At 46.2% G+C, this 21,487-nt stretch overlaps 1 protein-coding gene across 4 annotated transcripts in view; it reads left to right on the top strand.

Annotated features, from left to right (window-relative positions):
* Positions 1-21,487, top strand: part of mad1l1 (mitotic arrest deficient 1 like 1) — a 1,358,866-nt gene that overhangs the window by 706,790 nt on the left and 630,589 nt on the right. For all 4 annotated transcript variants that reach the window (XM_072481041.1, XM_072481043.1, XM_072481040.1 and 1 more), the window contains one exon: positions 18,838-19,042. In XM_072481041.1, coding sequence (XP_072337142.1) covers positions 18,838-19,042 — 205 coding nt within the window. The remainder of the gene's footprint in view (positions 1-18,837; positions 19,043-21,487) is intronic.

Raw genomic sequence — 21,487 nt, 5'->3', positions numbered from 1 at the left:
TCTTTTCAGGTAGCAATCCAATTCCCATTTGAATTTTTTTTTCTTTTAAATTTAGAGTACCCAATTCATTTTTTCCAATTAAGGGGCATTTTTTTTGGGGTTGTGGGGGCGAAACCCATGCAAACACGGGGAGAATGTGCAAACTCCACACGGACAGTGACCCAGAGCCGGGATCGAACCTGGGACCTCGGCGCCGTGAGGCAGCAATGCTAACCCACTGCGCCACCGTGCTGCCCTCATTTGAATATTTCAATCAAACCTGCCTCCACCACCCACCAGGAAGTTTGTTCCAGACGCCAACTACCCACCTGGTGAAATAAATTTTCCTCCTTTTACCCCTATGCCAATTATTTTGAATCTATGCCCTCTACTTCTTGATGCTCTCTTCAGTGGGAAGAGTTTTTCACTATTGCTCCTGCCCATACTCCTTAGGATCTTGATTATCTCTATCAAATGTCCGCTCAGCCTTCTTTGCTTCAAGAATAAAGTTCTCTCAACATGTCCTACCATCTTCAATGACTGATGTACATATACACCGAGACGTCACTCTGTTGCTGTACCTCCTTTAGAGATTTTCCCTTTTATACTGCCACTCTTCACTCTTCTTGCCAAAATGAATCACCTCACACTTCTTTGCATTGAACTTCATCTGCCACTTGTCTGACTAATCTACCGAGTTGTCTAAGTCCTTATAAAATTCCAGACTATCCTTATAGTTCACAATGTTTACATTCTTTGTATCATCTGCTCATTTTGAAATCGTGCTTTGGACACCACAGTCTCGGTCATTAATATATATCAGAAAGAACAAGGATCCCACTTCCCATGGGGAACTCCACTTCCTCCAATCTGATAAACCTTCCTTCAATCTGATAAACAATTATTTATCACTACTCTGTTTCCTGTCTTTCGAGCAATTTCTTATCCAAGCGCCTACTTTCCCTTTTATTTCATAAGCTAATAGTTTGCCCAAAGGTCTGTTGCATAGTACGGTATCAAATGCCTTTTGAAAATCCAGATACACATCAATAGCTTTGCCCTTGTCAACCTTCTCTTTAACCTCAAAAATCTCCAAGTTAGTTAAGCATGATTTTCCTTTAACAAATGCAGACTTTCTTTAATTATCCTGCAGTTGTCGTAAGTGACTATTGATTTTGTCCCAAACTATAGTTTCCTTTAGCTATTTAACATTCTAATGCGATGCTGATGAGGCTGAAATGTCTCAAAATTCTAGAGTTAGTGAAAGTGCTCATTATAGGGATACCTTTACATGTTTGTTGCCATTAATTTTGAAGAGTAGTCTTCATCTGAAGGATTCAGAATAAAGCCATTAGGGAAAAGTGAAAGCCGAGCGGGTAGAGCCAATTCTCACAGAACGCATTCATTAGATGAGAGATAATGTACCTAAAATTGATCTCTCTGTAAACTGATGTGTAGTCATCTGTGTTTTTAATAGTATCCGTGCTCTGAAAGTTGCAACACTCAAAAGGAACTTTAGTTATATGAAATAAGCTCTTGATTAGTTTGCAAATAGATAAAATTGATTTTACCAAACTATTCTCAGTGAGGTCTTCTCACGGTAGTTCTCAAGGGAGGGGGAGGGTTAGTGCGGGGGGAGGGGCTGGGTGGATGGGAGGTCTGGGTGGGTTGCAGTTTGTAACAGGTTATAATAATTCCTCCCCATTCTTCCAGTATTTCAGATGAGAAACACATGGGTAAATGAAAAAGATGCTCAAAAATAGCTTGTGAAAAGAAGAAAATGTAATTGTTTTTCAATTAAAATGGAAAATGCTGTACATACGGTGGCACAGTGGTTAGCACTGTTGCCGCAAAGCCACGAGGGACCCAGGTTCGATTCCAACCTTGGGTGACTATGTGTGTGGAGTTTGTAAGTTCATCCTGTGTCTCTGTGGTTTCCTCTGGGTGCTCCAGTTTCCCCCCACATTCCAAAGATGTGCAGATTAGTGGAAAGCCCATGCTACATTGCCCCTTGGTGTCCAAATGATCAGGGTTATGGGGATAGGGTGGGGGAGTGGGTCTAATGAGAGTGCTCTTTCGGAGGATCGGTTCTGAACTGTAGGGATTCTATGGATACTCAGCAGCTCAGGCAGCATCCTTTTAAAAAGGAAAAAACAGAGGGTGCAATCTAACGGCCTCATCGCGCCCAACTCGTGCCTCGGGGCCTCTCGCGCGATTTATGACGCTGGTTACGTCTCTCGTTAGATCTCGCGAGGCATTTGGATCCCACCCTCAATTCCAGGATGCCCAGGTGGCACTACCAGGCTGGCAGGGGCACTGCTAGGTGCCCAGGTGTCACCTTGCCCAGGTCTGGGATCCGGCGCAGAGGTGCCTTGCCCTTATAAGGTGAGGTGCAGAGGGGGCCAGGGCTTGTGGACCCCCAATTGGTAAGTTGGGGCATTGAGGGGATCGACAGACCAAGATGGGGGGAGCCCAGAGATTGGGGTGGCAATTAAAAATGGCATCCCGAACTCTTCCTGCATTGGCGAGCTGAGGTCGTTAGTGCAGGAAATGAGCCAAAGTAAAATCCTCTGACATTTTAAGGTTCTGCCTCTTTTTTCTCAACCCTGCAACCAGAAGGAATAGATTCTATCTATCGACTCTTTCAGTTATCTTAAACACCTCAATTAGGTTATCTGTTAACTCCTAAATTAAAGGAAACATAAGCCGAGCAGATGAACTTGTGCTCATAATTTAACTCGTTTCAACCAGCTATCTTTTCCTGTTCTTGAATACAATGAAATCAGCTAGTCAGTTTGCTGCAAAATATTTGCCCTTTGCACAACTTGTTACTTTCGGATGGTTTTATTTTGTTTGGTAAACCTTGGTAAGTTGAATCACTCCACTCTCATGTAGGTATGCTAAAAAGGATACCGTTTCAATTAGATTTTTGTCCAAGAGGGAATTTATGCTGCAGAGAGCTGAGATGAGGAAGAATGCTGATGTGTTTTTTTTTAATGATTTGTAATAGAGATCAGAAAGGCAGTAGTCTATATTTAGTTTTCCTTTATTACCTTTGATTTACAGTCTATTACAAAAGCAAAATTCTGAAGGTGCTGGAAATCTGAAATAAAAATGCAGGTCGAGCAGCATCTGTGGAAAGAGCAACAGTTAATGTTTCAGGCCCATGACTGTTCGAGTTAAAAATCATCTGAAATGTTAATTCTGTTTAATGTACTTCTCTTAAATGGGTTGCTGCTAGTTTATGTAAAACAGTTTTAGAAAGGAGCATCTTTTCTTCCTTTTAGGGTACATATATACACCAGAAGAAATAATAGTAAAGGTACAGATTGGAAGGAAATAATTGTACAATTACTGATGCCCTGGTATACCTTAATTTCCATTGTTTTCTGTCAAACAGCCCAAAACCTGTTGTTTGTATCGAACCCCAACCATTGTGACATAATTAAGTATGCAGGTATCAGTTTATAAACATATAAATTATTCTGAATTTCATCCTTTAATACGGGCCATACCAGTAGAATTCTGGAAGAGAAAGCTGAGTTGGAGAATTAAATGTGTCCCGAGGTTGTTGCTCCCAGTTAGCTGCTTTGGTATATCTCCCGGACAATAACTAAATGTTAATAACAATTAGAGTGATGTAACAGTTCCAAGGTGATACATTCCTGTTTTAAATACTTAGTTTAAAACTGACCACTAGAATCCATTGATCAATCGATTCCTAAAGATATGCATCAATAATGTTGATAAATAAGAAAAATATGAATTTGGGAGTCATTTGTTGCACATAATATAAATGGCAGATACCTTTATGGAGATGAGCACAACTGGGCTCTGATCAAGCTCACTGCTCCAAATTTCAGTCAATAGGGAGATTTTAACATTTCAAGCTTTCAGTTTTTGGCATTTACACTTGAGATTGGATAAAGTGATCGACCTTTTAAAATCTCATTATTAAAGGAGAATATGTTTTTTTTCCCAACCTATTCATTGCATTACTTGGTATCCCACAAGTCCAATGGTGTATGTGCAGTAAGCTCAGTGTAGTCCCACAACACCAACAACATTAATTAAATCAAAACTCCCAAATATCTTATTTTAATAAGTAGTTAAAAAGAAATCATAATTTATTTCACAGTGCTTCTGAACTTCACTGAGAAACTAAAAACGCAATTCCATTACAGTTCATGTAGCAGTCATCTGCTCTCCTGTTGATGGAGAAACATTTATATGATCACACTTCATATAAAGAAATCACAGAAATGAAGGATTTCTGTCTCCATCCTTTCTTGCTTTCAGGATGGGACCTTAATTTCATATTTATTAAACTTATCCACAGCTTTTGCCTGGAAATCCATTGGAAATGCCAATCAGAATGCTTTTATTTCAAAGTGAATTAAAGGACTTTCTTTGTGGTCAAACGTATTGCTGTCAAGTCAGCTATTCTGACACCACAAGCTGAATTATGCCCTCGCTTGAGCGTAACGCAGCTGGAGAATGCCGGGAGAGGCTTGCAGCGAGCCTCCTGACAAGATCCGTGCCTCTCGGGATTCTCCGAAGTCCAACAAGATGTCAGAGTCGGAACCTGCCCCAAATGGGCAGGACCGAATTACGCTCGCACAAGAACGTCATAAACCTACTTTCGACCTATCTGCACGGGATCCATCAGCCTCCCTCAATTATCACCACCCCCACCTCGGGCGCTGATCAGTGCTGGTCCACATAAACATGAACCAGGCGGAATAGCACCCGGGGGATCTCCCGGGCCACAGGCGACCCCGTGGTGGCCAGGGTAAGTGCAGGGTGGCTCCCTGGCCCTCCCCGTGGAACGCGGGCACCTTAGCACTGCCCATCTGGCACCTTGGCACTGCAACCCTGGCACTGCCAAGCCAGTGGGAGCAGTGCCAGGGTGGCAGTGCAAGGGTGTCCGAGTACCAGGGTGGCATTGCCAGGGGACGAGGGGGGCCATGCCCATAAAATTAGGGTGGGGGAGTGCCGGGCAGGTAAGTAGGGGTCTCTGGGATGTGTGGGTGATGGGTGGGGATCCTAGAAGGGAGGGAGTGCTGTAAGGGAGTTGGGGGTGGAGGGCTGAAGAGGGGGTACCCCCAGGGACCCCATAGCAGGGTGTACTCACTTGGGGGATGTGGGGTAGTGTCCATGTGTATGGGGTGACGTTGCCCATGGGTGGGGGGTGTGTGGGGACCCACAAGCTCACTTAGAGATGGGGGTCATCCTTTCAAAATGGCGGCCCGATCTCCGGGTTCAACTCCCCAGTGTTAAAAAAAATTCTAAGTGTAGGCTAAACTGGTGAGAAACTCCCCAGGGTCCAAAAAGTGATTAAGTGTTAGCGAATAGCGGTGGAGAACCCACCTGCAGAGCCAGCGGGAAACTCCCTGAAAAACCCGCCACAAATTAACTTAGAAATCTTTTGGGAGAATCGCGCCCCACATTGCTCTTTTCTTCCAGTAATTTTTGGTGCGATTTTCTGCCCTCATTACACTCGCGCTCAAGTATATAGGGCCGGTGTATAGCGGGAGAGGCCAAAAAACGAGATCTGCGCCGAGCGCCAAACAGTTTGCGATGCAACCGGCCAACTCCCGTATGCGAAATCGGGATCTCGCCGTAGCGTGACGAGAAACCAATTATCACTCATTAAGCCCCATTTCCACACAATCAACAAGAGCGACCCCATATCCACCGGCCTTCCGTCATTTATCAATATCTCCAGCCATTGCTCACTCTGGCACCAATTAGTTTAAAAACGTGAACCTGGCGGATGGGCTTCCGTGGGGAGCCGGGGAGGTGAATAGCAATCTTTGCTCACAGTCAAAGAGCCCAGGTGTGCTGGGCTTGCCGCCCCAATGCTCCGCGGGGGTGAGCTGCCATGGGAGGGAGGGGTGGAGGCACTGTGGGGCATCCTCTGGGGCAGGAGGACCCCGGCTCACTTGTCAGCAGCACGTGCACAGCCGTGCCCTCAGGACCCATGTGCTGCCTGCGAGACGCAGCCTCATCAGAGGGGTGGAAGTCGGGGGAGCTGATGGTCACCGTCGCCATTCCACGTGACGGGTCCGGGTTGGCAACCAGCGCCCCCTCCTCCTGATCGGTGCCTATAGGGCTGTGGGGTTCACCTTCAGACAGAGGGGCAGCTGGTTCGAGCCCCAGTTGCCCCTGCATCTTCTGGTTCTGCCAACCCTGGCGGTTACCCCTGGTCCGCACCATGGTGTCAACACTCTCGCTGATGCTCCTCAATGATTCAGACATGCTCTGCAGTGCCTCAGCCATGCCCACCTGCGACTGGTACAAGCTCCGCAGCGTCTCAGCCATGCCTATCTGAGAGCGGGACATGTCCCGCAGAACCTCATCAAGGTCGGACTAGTACTGGGTGTCATCCCCCAACGAGGCATCCATTCTGCCAAGACCCTCAGCCATAGCCATCACCAACTGCGCGACGCCTTGGACATCCTCACTTGTAGTGCCGACATCGTGCACCAGGCTCTCCATTCCAGTCGCCACCCGAGCAGTGTTGATCTCAGTGCCACTCATTGCTGGCGCCATCTCCTGTGCCCGTAGGCTCCACGAGGCTATGGATTTGCTGGAGTGATGCTGCTGTCTCCCTCTGAACGTTCCGGCCACTCCCTATCATCTTCATAAGCTCTGGGTAACTCACTCCCAGAGGCTCAGCATCAGCCAGGGTCCCAGCTGGGTCCTGGAATCCAGCAGACCTCCAACTGCTGTCTCGCCTGGGGGCCCTGCCTCCACCAGATGCACATCAGCAGCTGTGTGGTGCTCACTGGATTGTGCCCCAGAAGATGTCCAGTAACATGTCCCACCGAGGTGTGTGTATCTGTGCTGGTGGAGTGTGGGGATGACAGCTGTGCCGTGACTAGAACAGTTGCATCCTCAGAGCTCTCTTCCGAGGTGTTCGCCTGGGAGTCAGGAGAGCAGGCCGCACGGGATGGGCCAGCGCCGTTGGCTGGAGGGCCTGCAGGAGAATGGATATATGGTCAGTGGGGGGAATGGGCAATCACTACTCAGGTTTGACAGGTCCTCCGGATGGATCCAGGTGGCTCCTCACCTCTGCGGCGTCCGCCAGCCTACGCGTTGTTGATCGCCCAGTCCTCAGCCACACCGGTCACTTCCAGGACCCGCTCCTCAAAGGGGGGTGAAAGCAGGGTTGAGGGGCAAGAGTGAGGAAGGGCTGGGGCCACTTGGAGAGTTGGGGGGGTGGATGCTCCGTTGTGGGGGGGGCGTTGGTGTCTACTCACAGGTGTTGCCCGGTATAGGCAGTTGACCTTCCTCCATTGCTGGCCAGTCCTCTTGGTCATACTGCTGCCGCCAGCTCATCCCAGGCAGCACTGGCTGCCTTGTGGCTCATCCTCTAGGACCCCCGAGGGATAAGGACATCACCGCTCTCCACTGCGTCCAGGATCCTCCCCAGGTCAGCGTCCCCGAATCTAGGGGCCGATCTCTTCGGCGCTATTATTACGAGCAGTCTGGGGTTGGCCGAGCAAGTGCTGTTTTAAGTGTTGCTCGGCCTTGTTGGTGGGCGATGGGCTGGCGAATGCGGTCCTGACGAATCGGCTGGTGAGGTGGTATTGGCAGCGAGGAGCCTGTGAGGCCTCCTTAAATGGACCAATTAACGCTGGATTGTGTTGCCGGTTTCGCTGGGCTGAGTGCCGGGAAACTCTCGGAAATTCCCGCACGTTACATCACTGAGAAATTTTCCCGGAAAATCTCGCCCATCATCAAGGACTGAAACAAGAAGAAAGTAGTTCTTGTTGACTTTCAAATTGGTACAAGTTCCGAGGTGCCTTTTTAAAATCATCACTGACAAGCAAAAAATATTTGCAAATGCAAGTTATTTGGTTAATACTTGGTTAATTAATGTTACCAATGCATTCTTTCTGGGAGATCAGGGGCTGGATTCTCCCAAAATGGGACTATGTCCACATGCCGGCGTAAAAACGCAGGCGTTGCACTCCCGAGTTTCCTGAAAATAATACAAGCCGATTCACTTTCCTTCAGGGGGCTAGCAGGGACCCGGAGTGCTTCACGCAGCTTTGGCTGCGGAGAGGGGCCCCCGCACTTCCGGTTCCGAGTCCGCACATGCGCATGGCGCCGAGCTCCATCTTGGACTCGGACTGCGGAGGCATCTGCAAGATGTCAGGCAGCCACCCCCCCCCCCCTCCCCTATCGGCCGCGCGCCCGAGGATTCGTCCGGCCCGATCTCTTCCCCCAGTGCCTGATCCCCCCCACCAGGGCGACTGAGTCCGCAGCCACCATGCGAGAGTCTGACTGGCCAATGCATGTTAGTTCCACGCCGTCGGGAACTCGGCCGGTCGGGAGCGGAGGATCGCTGGGCGGGCCTCTGGAAATGGCCCCCCCAGGCATGCGGAGTAATTCACGAACGCGCAGATATTCGTGGCCCGGAGAATCGCCGGACCGGCGCCGGGACTGATTTCATCGTGAAATTTGATTCTTCGTTCCCGTACCAAACAGTGGGGGACTGTGGAGAAACCAGCCTCAGATATTTTGGTTTGTAAAGGAGGTAATACCTACTGTCAGTTGCTACCATTTGAAGGGCAGAAAGGAAGAGAAAATAATGCAGTGCATAGCATTTTTTCACATCTTCAGCATGTTCCAAAGCATTCACAGCCAATGAATTACTTCTCAAATTGTAGTCACTATTGTTCTGTCGGCTGCCATCACACCCCAAGCTGAGATTAACTGTGACGCTTCAGAGGTAACAGCAAGGACAGTTCTCATCACTTGGCTATCAAGCTATAAAATAGAAATGATTTCATGACTCCGTAGTATTTTCTTTGGGAATGGTATACCTTTCGTACTAACTCCCTGGGCGAATGCATGCATTTAAATTCCCAGTAGTGGTCTCCTTTCCTGCTGCCCACACTATAATCAAAGTCCATCTCTACTGATATACTTAAATAGACAACAGTGATGACTTCAAAAGTACTTAATTGGCTGTAAAGTGCTTTGAGGCATTTTGAACTGTTGAGGAAACTGCAATGTATATCCGAGTTTTTTCATAGCTAACCAATAACTTCATAATTTATTGTGAACAAAATGGGGAATTATAACCTACTGCCAACAACAAAGGTTTCCAGTTATGTATATTGCGAGTAGGAAACAGCAGGTTGCTATTAAAAATAATAGGTATGGGGTCATAAATTAGCCTGATGGATTCAGATGATTTTGTTCTTGTAGTTTATGATGGTGTGTGCCCCTTCATTTTGGTGTCGTCTTGTAAAATTTCAGAGTTAGCTGAGTTTTGTGCAAAAGCCCTACTTGCATTTCAGAGAGGATAGGCTGTTGATAGCAACAAAATGTATAAACGCACTCAAATCTTAAGTGGCAGAATGCAATGGAATCAAGAATTGTGTTGTCCGTGGCAACCTAACCAGTCTGGGGGCTTTAATTTGGCAGAGTTGAGTGCAAGTGAGGGTCGGGGACAGCAGGTGAAAAGAATTACTAGAGAAGAAAAAAAATAAGATGTCTGATGAATCTCAACGGGTTGCTTAATATTTCTGCTGTTAGCAGCTGCTGACAAGGTTATCTTGGCACTCCACCACCTTAATTCAGTTAGAGGTTGTCTTTCACTAAACAAGATCAGGGGTTCCTTTCCTCACATGGGCAAAGCAAGTAGAAATGTCCTACAGCACTGAGCTCTACAAGCTGTCAACAATCTATTTGGTGTGCACAGACCAATGTGTTGCGAATATCGCCAGATGTATGTGATGACCACCCTGCTCAGACCCACAGTTTAGGCTTAGAAATAGTCTCATGCTAATGTGGCTGTAGCACAGGGCCTAACCAATGGATTAAGCAATAAAAGGTTAATTAGTTTCAGAATTAACTGGGGTTGGGGGAGAGGAAGGAAGAATTACACTTCCATTTCTTTCTCCTGTTACGACACCAGGGCTAGTGTGTGGTCAGTTCCAGCCCCACTTGACCCGGAGTCACAGCACAAATGAATTAACCAATAATTCTTAGAAAAAGACCTGAAGTCTTTGGTCCTTGGCTGTCCGCCATTACAGTCACCAGGTTTGTATGTTTAAACACAATTACTGTTGATTTATAACAATGAAATCTGCATAAAATACAAATGGTTAACTATTATCTAATTCTAATTATCTAAATCCCCCTGTTTTAACTTGCCCCCACCTTCTACGCACACACACACGCACAAGACATACAGACATGGGGGAGAAAGGTGTGGAAAAAAACAAGGTAAAAGAGAAAAGGAATCTTTGTTTCTGATGGGTATTTTCAGCACCCTGATCCTCTTCAAACCTTGTTTTCAGTTAAGATTTTTACTGTAGATTCATCAGGCCTTGATGGTTTTAGCAATACAGCACTCAGCCTTTCTGGAGCGAGAAAGAGGGCGGGATTTTGGCGCCCCCAACCCCCCCACCCCCCGGCGATTCTCCGGCCCGCGATGGGCCGAAGTACCGCTGCTGGAATGCCTGTCCCGCCGGCGAGAATCAAACCACTTCTCTTACCGGCGGGACAAGGCGGCGCGGGCGGGCTCCGGGGTCCTGGGGGTGGGCCTGTGCCGTGGGGGCACTCTTTTCCTTCCGCCTTCGCCATGGTCTCCACTATGGCAAAGGTGGAAGAGACCCCCTCCACTGCCCATGCGTGGGGATGCCGTGAGCGGCCGCTGACGCGCCCGCGTATGCGCCGCACGGCAAAGTCATTTCCGCGCCAGCTGGCGGGGCACCAAAGGCCTTTCCCGCCAGCTGGCGGGGCGGAAATCAGTCTGGCGCGGGCCTAACCCCTCAAGGTGAGGGCTCGGCCCCTCAACATGCGGAGAATTCCACACCTTTGGGGCGGCGCGATGCCGGACTGATTCGCGCCGTTTTTGGCGCCGGTCGGTGGACATCGCGTCGATTGCGGAGAATCCTGCCCAGAGTCCTGGTCTTTGCCTGCTGCCTGTAATGGTTTTCCTGTTGATTCATTCAGCCAGGTTCTCTGCAACCTCAGGAATACAGCATTTGCAGCTTTTCTGGAGTGGGGAAAGAAAGTAGATCCTTCGACTCAACTGGTCCCTCAGGTCTCTGAGAACCATCCCAGTGGTATAGGATCCAATCACCATCTGTTACCGGGCAGAGCATGGCCTTTTGGTCAATATATTGCCCACCAGCCAATCAATCAAACCGAGTCCCACCCCATCTCTCTCTCTGGTGCCAAAAAGTCTGAAGCGCCTCTTCAAACTAGCGGAGGCTAGCAGAATGTTCTCTCCTGTAACTTCGGAATTCCTCATTCTCTCTGTTGCTTGCTTTAATGATACATGTACATTAACCACCCATGGATCAAAAATGATGATGGAAAAATAAAAGAAAGGGGGAATAAACAGGAAGGACCCTTACACTCCAGATAGTTGTAAAGAAAAGTTTTTAGATATCACTCATTTTTGGCAGCTACTGGAGCTGTTTACATGTCAAATTTCAAAGCCAGAAGAGAGCTCATCCTATGATGTATGCAGCAGATCTCTCAACAAATGGCTGTCGTTTTGTTAACATCAATCAACATCTTTTCTGGTCATGGATGTATATCTTGGCACCGTCTGTGATGTTTGAAAAAATAAATACTGGCCAAGTTCCCAGAGATTCTACTTGGCTGCTAGTTTATTTGGGAAGATTTCCATTAGCATTCCTTCAAAATCTATTTCAAATACTTCAGATTAATTTCAACATTTTTTATGTTCAATATTGAAACCTGTTTTTAGATGGTGAATGTTGATATCAGTGAAGTGTCTTGGTTTGGACAGGTCTCATATTAACATCGCCAGTTGAATTGATAAGTATGCAAAATCCTGCTGGTTAATGACTGGATCTCCTTGTCAATGATAGTTAAAAACAAAGTTGGTCTGAGTAATGCATCCCTGTTAACCCTGATGTAATCAGCATCCGGCTATTTCAAAAGGATATCAATGTTGATTATTTGTAACTTTATTTTGGAAGAGGAAAATCATGTCAACTTCCTACTTTGATTTGTTTTAAATAGGTAAAGAATATAGCACAATTGGTACAATATGCATTCAATCTAAATTCATATTTCCTACATATGATTACTGCAATTCAAAAATAATTCATAAGCTTTGAAGAAACATTTGGAGAATTGTGAGATTGTTTTACAATTATTTCACCTTGCTAACATTTACAAGAGATTAGGTTTAATCCTTTGGACAGCTTCATACCTGCCGGACTCTGACAAGAATGATCTTTGTTTTTCTCTATAAAGGTTATCTCTAAACCAATCCCTTGAAGTTTAATGCTGCAAAGCGAAGCCATTTTCTAAGAGTTGACCTTCCAGGCATGTTGTAAGAACGGCATACCTGTTTATCCCATCAAATACCTCCCTCGATATCTTTCAGAATCCATACCGTTGGAACATCTAGTTCTAAAATACTCCTCTGAAATGCAAGAGTATTTCTTGACAACTTCTGTTCACTTCCAGTATGGCCCGGTTTCCCTGGACTTATTTTGGATCACTGTCTGGATATTTTCTGAGGGTAACTTAAGTTGGATGGGCACTTATTTATTCAGGTTCTCAGTGAAAAATTGAAACACTGAACTTATTTGAAACTGCTGTAAAATGATTTAATTTTGTGCCCTGTCATTTGTGGTGATAGACATCACTAAGTACACAAAGGGTTAATGTACATACACTACACCTAGCTAGACACTAGAGGGTGCATCAGAGACATGACACACAGTCAGTCAACCAATAGGTCAGTAAGATAATGGGCATTCACGATACACACAGAGGTGACACTACCACAGGGGGGCATTACATCAACCCATATATAAGGACACTGCACACATGATCTTCCTCTTTCCAGTGGAGACTCTCAGTGAGTACAGACACAGGGTTGATTGAACATCACTCCCACCATGTGGATTGTAGCAGACTGGTTAGTCAGTCTGAGTAGCTATATCAGGATTAACAGTAGCATCGGATCCAAGTAGGAGAATTGTTAATAGCTTAATAAATGTGTTAAAGCTATCTCCAAGTCTGAACCTTCCTTTGTCAGAGTGCACATCAAGGAAGCAGCTTATGCTATGTAAGGGCTCCAGGGTCACAGCTCCAGGGTCCCAAGTTCGATTCCGGCTTGGGTCACTGTCTGTGCGGAGTCTACATTTCCTCCCCGTGTGTGCATGGGTTTCCTCCGGGTGCTCCGGTTTCCTCCCACAGTCCAAAGATGTGCAGGTTAGGTGGATTGGCCATGATAAATTGCCCTTGGTGTCCAAAATTGCCCTTAGTGTTGAATGGGGTTTCTGGGTTATGGGGATCGGGCGGAGGTGTTGACCTTGGGTACGGTGCTCTTTCCAAGAGCCGGTGCAGTCTCGATGGGCCGAATGACCTCCTTCTGCACTGTAAATTCTATGTTATTCTATGTTAAAACATGGTTCCAGAAGTGGACTGTTAAATCCATTTGGTTTCAACTCCGCGAACAGTGACAACCAGCAACAAAAGCCAGGTAAGATTATGTTCGGGATTCCGATTCCACAGCAGCCCCAGTATGAAATGAAATGAAAATCGCTTATTGTCACAAGTAGGCTTCAAATTAAGTTACTGTGTCCCTAGTCGCCACATTCCGGCGCCTGTTCGGGGAGGCTGGTACGGGAATTGAAACGTGCTGCTGGCCTGCCTTGGTCTGCTTTCAAAGCCAGCGATTTAGCCCAGTGTGCTAAACCAGCCCCTAGTACCAAGGCAATCTCAGTGAAAACTGGCGTTGGTTCCGGCAGAGATTCGAGATCGACCTGGTAGTGTCCGACCTAGATGGCGTGGCGGATGCAGAGAAAATAAAGCTTCTACTTACCATCGTGGGTCCAGAAGCAGCTGAAATCTTCCAGACCTTCAAATACTCAAAGGGGAAAAACAAGAGCGATTTCCAGGCAGTCCTGGACAAATTCCAAGAATTCTGCGAGGAACATACAAGAAGAAAAGGTAAAAGAGGCGCCAAAACTCACCACGAGGTAGGCTTGCAGCAACGAAAGGCAGTTTTGAATTGCAGCCATCTTGGAAAAGGTGCTGCACATGTGCAGTTGCACGAAGAGTGCACAGAACGGGAAGGTCCGTTTGCGCATGCGCGAGAAGCCGCGCATGTGCAATTGTGAAAAAGGCCCCACATAAAGGAACAGCGAAATGCGCATGCGCAATCGTTTCCTACGCACTACGTCACAAGCGTCATGACATCAGAGGCCCCGGACCGTGCCCACTTAAAGGGGAAATGTCCCAAAATACGAAAAAAAAATTTACAGCCTCAAAACCAGATTCTTTCACCTGGAACGAAAGCACAGTGCCTGAAATTCGACCAGTAGCTGAAAGTAACCTCCGCAGAACCCTGCAACAAGCAGTTAGCACCGCCCAAAGAGATGATACAGTCCTTGAAGACTATGGCTCAGACCTTGAATTCTTCTTTGGACATCGCGAGCCCAATGCCAGCTCCGACACAAAACGTGATGATATGGTCTTGGAAGACAATGACTCAGACGAAGCTTTCACTTTGGGAGGCTATCCCAGTACCAAATCCGAACCGCAACTAGACGTGTTGCACATTGACGACCCCGACAACAAATTATTCGGATTCGGGAATCTTCATCCCAGCATATACGACATGCCGACTCGTGAGTGCAGGATGATGCTGCGGCCTGACACTAAAGAGACAGAGAGCGGTACAAGCCCACAGAGAGCGGCCTACTGCCACACAGAGAGTGGTCCACGCACCGCGAAGGGTCCCCAACTCCAAACAGAGTGGTCAACGCACCACAAAGGGTCCCAGCCTCTACACAGAAAGCGATGAAAGACTCCACAGCGAGACAACTGCATGTCTCCACACAAGAAGTGTCTCCAGTGACACAAGCCTCCACAGCGAGCTCGTGGACAGAGTCCACGATAGAAGCAACGCAAGACTCCAGAGCGCAGTCCTTGCATGAACAAGAAGGGATGATAGTTCCCACAGAGAGACCAATGCACGATTCCACACAAGGAACATTGCAAGACTCCACAGAGGGAGTGACACAAGCCTCCACAGCGAGCTCGTGGACAGCCTCCACGATAGAAGCAATGCAAGACTCCAAAGCGCATTCCTTGCATGAACAAGACCATGAGGGTCTAGCAACCTCCTCTGAGCAACCAGCAGCAGACAATGCAAGTCTGCCACGCTCAAGTGAACAACAGAAAGACTATGACAGTCTGCCACGCTCGAGTGTACAGCAAGCAGACTATGACAGTCCACCCAGATTATTTGAGCCACCAGAAGAAGACTCTTGACGGTCTACCCAGCTCAAGTGAACGACAAGAAGACACTGAGGCTCTACCCACTGTATGTGAGACAAGTGACGACAACATCCCACTTCCCATACCAGATATGCAATGTGACAGACCTCAGCTAGAATGTACAGAGGCACTCGACAATCACAGTGACTGGTGACTCCGGTGACACCACGTTACTTCAAACCTCATTCGCTCGAGCCTCTCCACAAGCAAATGCATTCCTGAATGTTTTGACTCCGGACAGGGAGCATCAAGAAACCTCAGGAGATGCAAGTGAACCTGAAATGACTCAGGACGGGGAACATCAAGAAATCTCAGCTGACTCAAGTGTACCAGCAGTGACTCATGAACAAGACCATGAGTATCAAGAGCATCAAGAAACCAAAGCTGATTCAGGTGAACCAGAAAGGGCTCCAGACTGGGAGCATCGACAAACCAAAACTGACTAAGGTGAAACAGACCAGACTCCAGAAGGGGAGCATCGACAAACCAAAACTGACCCAGTTGAAACACCAGACTCCAGATGAGGAGCATTGACAAGCCAAAGCTGATTCAAGTAAGCCGGACATGACTCCAGATGGGGAGCGCCGCAAACTCAGTGACGGCACGCTCAAGGAAACAGCAGATGCCACAAAGGACACTGACACGAGTAACTGTGTGAAGGACTCGTATTATCCACGAGGCGCAGCAAACACGACAACAAAATCAACCAACGCAACAACAACATCAGAAACAATGGCAAGAAGCATGCCAAAGGCAACAACGTCGACAACAAGCACGACAAAAACAACACCAATGGAACTACGACATGGTACAATTCTGCAAATGAGGGACACTGTTACTGCTCAGCTCAGTACAATGACATGCCATGGCAGGACGATGCATCTTACCAATTCACGTTTGCTGCACTACCAACAGGCAACCTGGCTTTCAGGACAGATGCCATCAAGAATTACCACCACAAGCATCGAAAGAAAAAAAAGAGTCCAAATCAGACAACGAAGTGATGTGACCACTTCTTGGTTCCTTCAGCACAGGGACATTGATGGCGTTTACAAAGCAATGCCACCATCGACATCACCAACTCACCAACCAAACAAGAAAGCCACTCAACCATAATAATTAGTGAACTTTGGACTCATCCATATGATTTGGACTTATTGTTTAATGATCACTGTTCTCATAACTTGTACAGAGTATCACTCATCTACCTAGTTTGTTCAATTTTCTTTAACACTACAGTAAATATGTAACACGAAAAAGGGGGGATGTGGTGAAATACATCACTAAGTACACAAAGGGTTAATGTACATACACTACACCTAGCTAGACACTAGAGGGAGCACCAGAGACATGACACACAAACAGTCAACCAATAAGTCAGTAAGATAGGACACAACCAATAGGTATTCACGATACACACAGAGGTGACACTACCATAGGGGGGCATTACACCAACCCATATATAAGGACACTGCACACATGATCTTCCTCTTTCCAATGGAGACTCTCAGTGAGTACAGGCACAGGGTTGATTGAACATCACTCCCACCATGTGGATTGTAGCAGACTGGTTAGTCCGTCTGAGTAGCTACATCAGGACTAACAGTAGCGTTGAATCCACGTAGGAGAATTGTTAATAGCTTAATAAATGTGTTAAAGCTATCTCTAAGTCTGAACCTTCCTTTGTCAGAGTGCACATCAAGGAAGCAGCTTATGATACGTCAAGGGCATAACAAAACATCATTGACATTGTCCACTTGACCAGTTAGGTATCTGATGTTGCTAGAATTTAACGTCTCCCTGGTCATGCCAAAAATTCTGCATCAATATGGTTGATGTTAACAGAAGTACCTTAGCATTACATTTTTATTGACAGTATAAAAAGAGCCAGTAATTGTGTGCATCAGTAAGTTTTACTCCCAATGACCTTTACATCAAAGGATTAATATTTTTAATCTAATTTATAATACTCCTATTTTCAAATGTAATAAGTAGGAAAGCATGTTTTTAAATATTTTTAGATATTGTGTGTTATGTGTTTCCAAGATATCTGTTGTTCAGCCACACAAAACCACCCTGACTCTTCACCTTCCCTTGCTGGGGTTTTAAAATACTGCAGTATTGGATGTCACAGACTTGAGATGCACGGGCTGTCAGATTTGCAGTCAGTGTCCTATTTATTCTGCTTTCACTTCATATGTGATGTCTCCACTGCACTCCACACAGCCATTGTGTAGTGGTAACACCAAAATCAACATTGTCTTTTGTAAATTTAGGCTACATAATAAACGAATAGCAAATGCCAGGCATGGAGTTGAACCGGTAACTCAATCTTCTGACTCTGTTGACACTCATAAATTACTGAAGCCTAGCTTTTACAGTTTGACGTCATCCAAACTGCTCAGTTGAATTACTGCCTTGTAAGTTGCTGCCAACCATCTATTATCTTATATATCTAAACTACGTAGCTATAAATAATGCCAACACTATAATCGGTCTGTCAACATGCACCGCCCTAAGATATGTTGAATTGGTAATAGAAATGTTCGAACCCTCTGATATCTATTTGTTTTGTTTTTAATAGTGAATTTCAGTGTCAGGAAAACACAAGGCTCTGTGCAGTAGTAGTCTGCCAAATACAAGGAATTATAAATACAAAGAAATTGAGTTTTTTTCATTAAAAGAGAAGCAAATAAAGCATCATTTGATCTGAAACTTTGAAGATATCAGTCAAATGTAATAAGCAGGGTGGCACGGCAGCACATTGGTTATCACTGTCCGCTTCACAGCTCCAGGGTCCCAGGTTTGATTCCCGGCTTGGGTCACTGTCTGTGAGGAGTCTACACGTTCTCCTTGTGTCTGCGTGGGTTTCCTCCGGGAGCTCTGGTTAGGTGGATTGGCCATGCTAAATTGCCCTTGGTGTCCAAAGAGGTTGTGTGGGGTTGCTGGTTTACGGGTCTGGGGCTTAAGTGGAGTGCTTTTTCCCAGGGCCGATGCAGACTCGATGGGCCGAATGGTCTTCTGCACTGTAAATTCCATGAAAGCAAATATGTTGCCAGTGGCTGAAGGAAGAGGGAACATGTATAGAACAACATCTTTACTTATATAGCATTTTTTTTCAAATGTCCTAAGCTGCTTCATAGGAGCCTATTCTGACAAATTGGATGCAAAAGGAGGTATTTGGTTTATCTCTGGTTTTATACTAGAGATGGCTTTTTGATCCCTTTGGTATGTTGATGTGTATATGTGGCCTATTCTGTTTTAATTGAATGATTGTTCATTGAGGATTTAACAAGTGGGTTCAAACAATGCTTTTACAACTGCCAATATAATTTGAATATTTATCGGATGAATTGGCAACAATAAACCTCAGTATGAAAGGTTGGATTTGTTCATGGGTGAAATGTAGCTCTGACCCTTGTAATGTTTGAATTTAATTTGGACAACTGTATTTTAAGACATTACCTGCATTCAAAAAACTATGATTTGTGCTTTAGTGCCAGACTTGGGATTCTCATCCTTGTCATGCTGATTAGGAAATTTCTTGCCTTTCAGGGTGATTATGATCCCACCAAAACAAAAGTACTTCACTTTAGTATGAACCCCTGGAGTCTGGCAAAGGAGCATCGTATCACAGAGGAGAAGAGTTTAAAGGAAGAATGCGAACATCTCCGAGAACGGGTGCAGATTCTGGAAGGAGGAGCAGTCCCTGAACAAGGGGGGTCACAAACCAATCTACCGCCATCTCAGGAAATTGCAGGTATGTTCTAGCTTGAGCGGGAGTATCAGTCCATCGGCTGCTGAAACCATCTTCATGCTTTTGTTAACACTAGTCTTGGTTCTTCCAGTGCTCTGCTGGCTAGCCTCATGTCTACTGCCCTCAGTAAGCGTGAACTGATCCAAAAACCACCCTCCGTATCCAACCGTATGCCAAGTTCTCATCATCTTACATTGGCTCTCAATCTTTTCTAGATTCTCAATCTAGAAAATCTTTTTGTTCAAATCTCTCCATGTCCTTGTCTTTCCCTGTAACTTCCTCCAACCCTATAGTCCTCTGAGATTGCTTGTGTATCTTCAGTTGTGGTCTCTTGTGCCTCCCAGGATTATTTTGCTTCACCATTGGCATGTATACCTTAAGCTGCCTAGGCCCCACTCTCTGGAATTCTGACATTGATGCCTCTCTGCCTTTCCACCTCTCTTCCCTCTATGATGTTCCCTAATACTTACCCATTCTGAATTACTCCTTATGCAGTTCACATTTTGTCTGGTAACGCTGATGTAAATTTCAGAATGTTTACAGCACAGAAGATGGCCATTTGGCCCATTAATTTCACACCTGCTGTCTTTAGAGCACCTTAGCTGGCCCCATTTCCCTATCCTTTTTCTGGATCTGTGCAAACGTTCTCTTAATGTGCTTTTCAAATTCTCTTTTGAAATTGTCATTTTTTATTATCTTAGAACAGACCCCCACGCTGTTGGTGAGATCAGGTTAGGTACCAATTAAAGAAGACAAAGTTTGAGATTCAAGACACTTGCACAGTGAAAAAAGCCATAAGATTCCACGGGTTTTGAAAAAATTAAATAAACATTACTATGCAAGGTCAGAAAGATAAAACAATTTGCAATGGCTCGTAACTTCATTGGAATGGTAATCAGCGGCAGATTATCATTCCGAGTTAGCTGTGCTTAAAATGGAAAGTGCCTTCCTGACTCAGGCTGGGTGCGACTAAAGAAACAAAGTGCGCCCAAGGTTATAGTGACAAAGTGCAAAAGGAACATAGTGAAGGAGGACCCGCCCCCTTTTTACGACATCAGTTGCCATAAAGCAGGTGAGTTTTAAGGTTCCATTGTAAGGGAGAACGCAAGTTTCTAAGGTAAATAGAGTTTCGAACATCAGTGGGATTATAGGGTTTGAACATCAGGGGAATGAGACGTTCGGACATCTGGGGAGGGGGGTGGTGGCAGGGGAGGTTACTGTGCAGGACTCCATCTGGGTGTTTAAAATAGTTACTCTGAAGTTAGAAGCACTTTTTTTCCTTCTAACTATTTAGTTCAGTTGGCTGAACAGCTGGTTTGCGATGCAGAGCAAGGCCAAGAATGCGGGTTTAATTCTCGTACCAGCTGAGGTTATTCAACCTTGTCCTCGCCTGAGGTCTGGTGACCTTTACACTAAATCACCGCCAGTCAGCTTTCCCTCCCTCAAAGGGGAACGCAGCCTACGGTCATCTGGGACTATGGCGACTTTAATAACTTCACACTTCTCTGCATTAAATTTAATTTGCCATACATCTACCTATTTCAGCAATCTTCAATTTATCATGATTCAAGGAGGGGGTTTGATGGGTACAAAGGGTCAGGGCGGGCCAAGCCCAGTGGGCAGGGCCCAGAGTTATTATGGTGGATAGGAGGGGCGGGTGGAGAGACCCCCCCCAGTCAGGATAGTTACGTGGAACGTGAGGGGTTTGGGGGGACCAGTGAAGAGGTTGAGGGTGTTTGCGCACCTAAAAAGGTTAAAGGCCGATGTTGTCATGCTGCAGTAGACTCACTTGAAGTTGAAAGACCAGGTGAGGCTCAGGAAGGGCTGGGTGAACCAAGTATTTCATTTGGGGTTCAACAGTAGGGCGCGGGGGGGGAGCAATTTTGGTGCGTAAGAGAGTGAGGTTCCAGATGGAGAAGGGGATGGCGGACCAGGGGTGTAGATATGTGATAGTAACAGGGGCGTTGGAGGTGAGGCTGGTGGAGTTGGCAAGTGTGAATGGCCCTAACTGGGATGGTGCAGGATCTGTGAAGAAGGTGTTTGGGGCAATTCCGGACCTGGATTTGCACAAGCTAATAATAATAATAATAATCGCTTATTGTCACAAGCAGGCTTCAATGAAGTTACCGTGAAAAGCCCCTAGTCGCCACATTCCGGCGCCTGTTCAGGGAGGCCGGTACGGGAATTGAACCCGCGCTGCTGGCATTGCTCTGCATTACAAGCCAGCTGTTTAGCCCAAATGAGGAGAATAAAAAGATGTTTTAAAAACAGTAAGTTTTTGCATCGCTATTTGGGCAATATGGTCTCGGAACCAGAAATGGCAACGGCAAACCCAGCCCTGTCGACATTACAAAGTCTTCCTTACTAACATTTGGGGGCTTGTGCCAAAGTTGGAGAGCTGTCTCAAAGACTAGTCAAGCAACAGCCTGACATATCATACTCACAGAA

This window comes from Scyliorhinus torazame, chromosome 17 (genome assembly GCF_047496885.1).
Source record: "Scyliorhinus torazame isolate Kashiwa2021f chromosome 17, sScyTor2.1, whole genome shotgun sequence".
NCBI lineage: Eukaryota > Metazoa > Chordata > Chondrichthyes > Carcharhiniformes > Scyliorhinidae > Scyliorhinus > Scyliorhinus torazame.
Note: the sequence above shows the minus strand (reverse complement) of the source record. Positions and strands in the feature narration are given on the sequence as shown.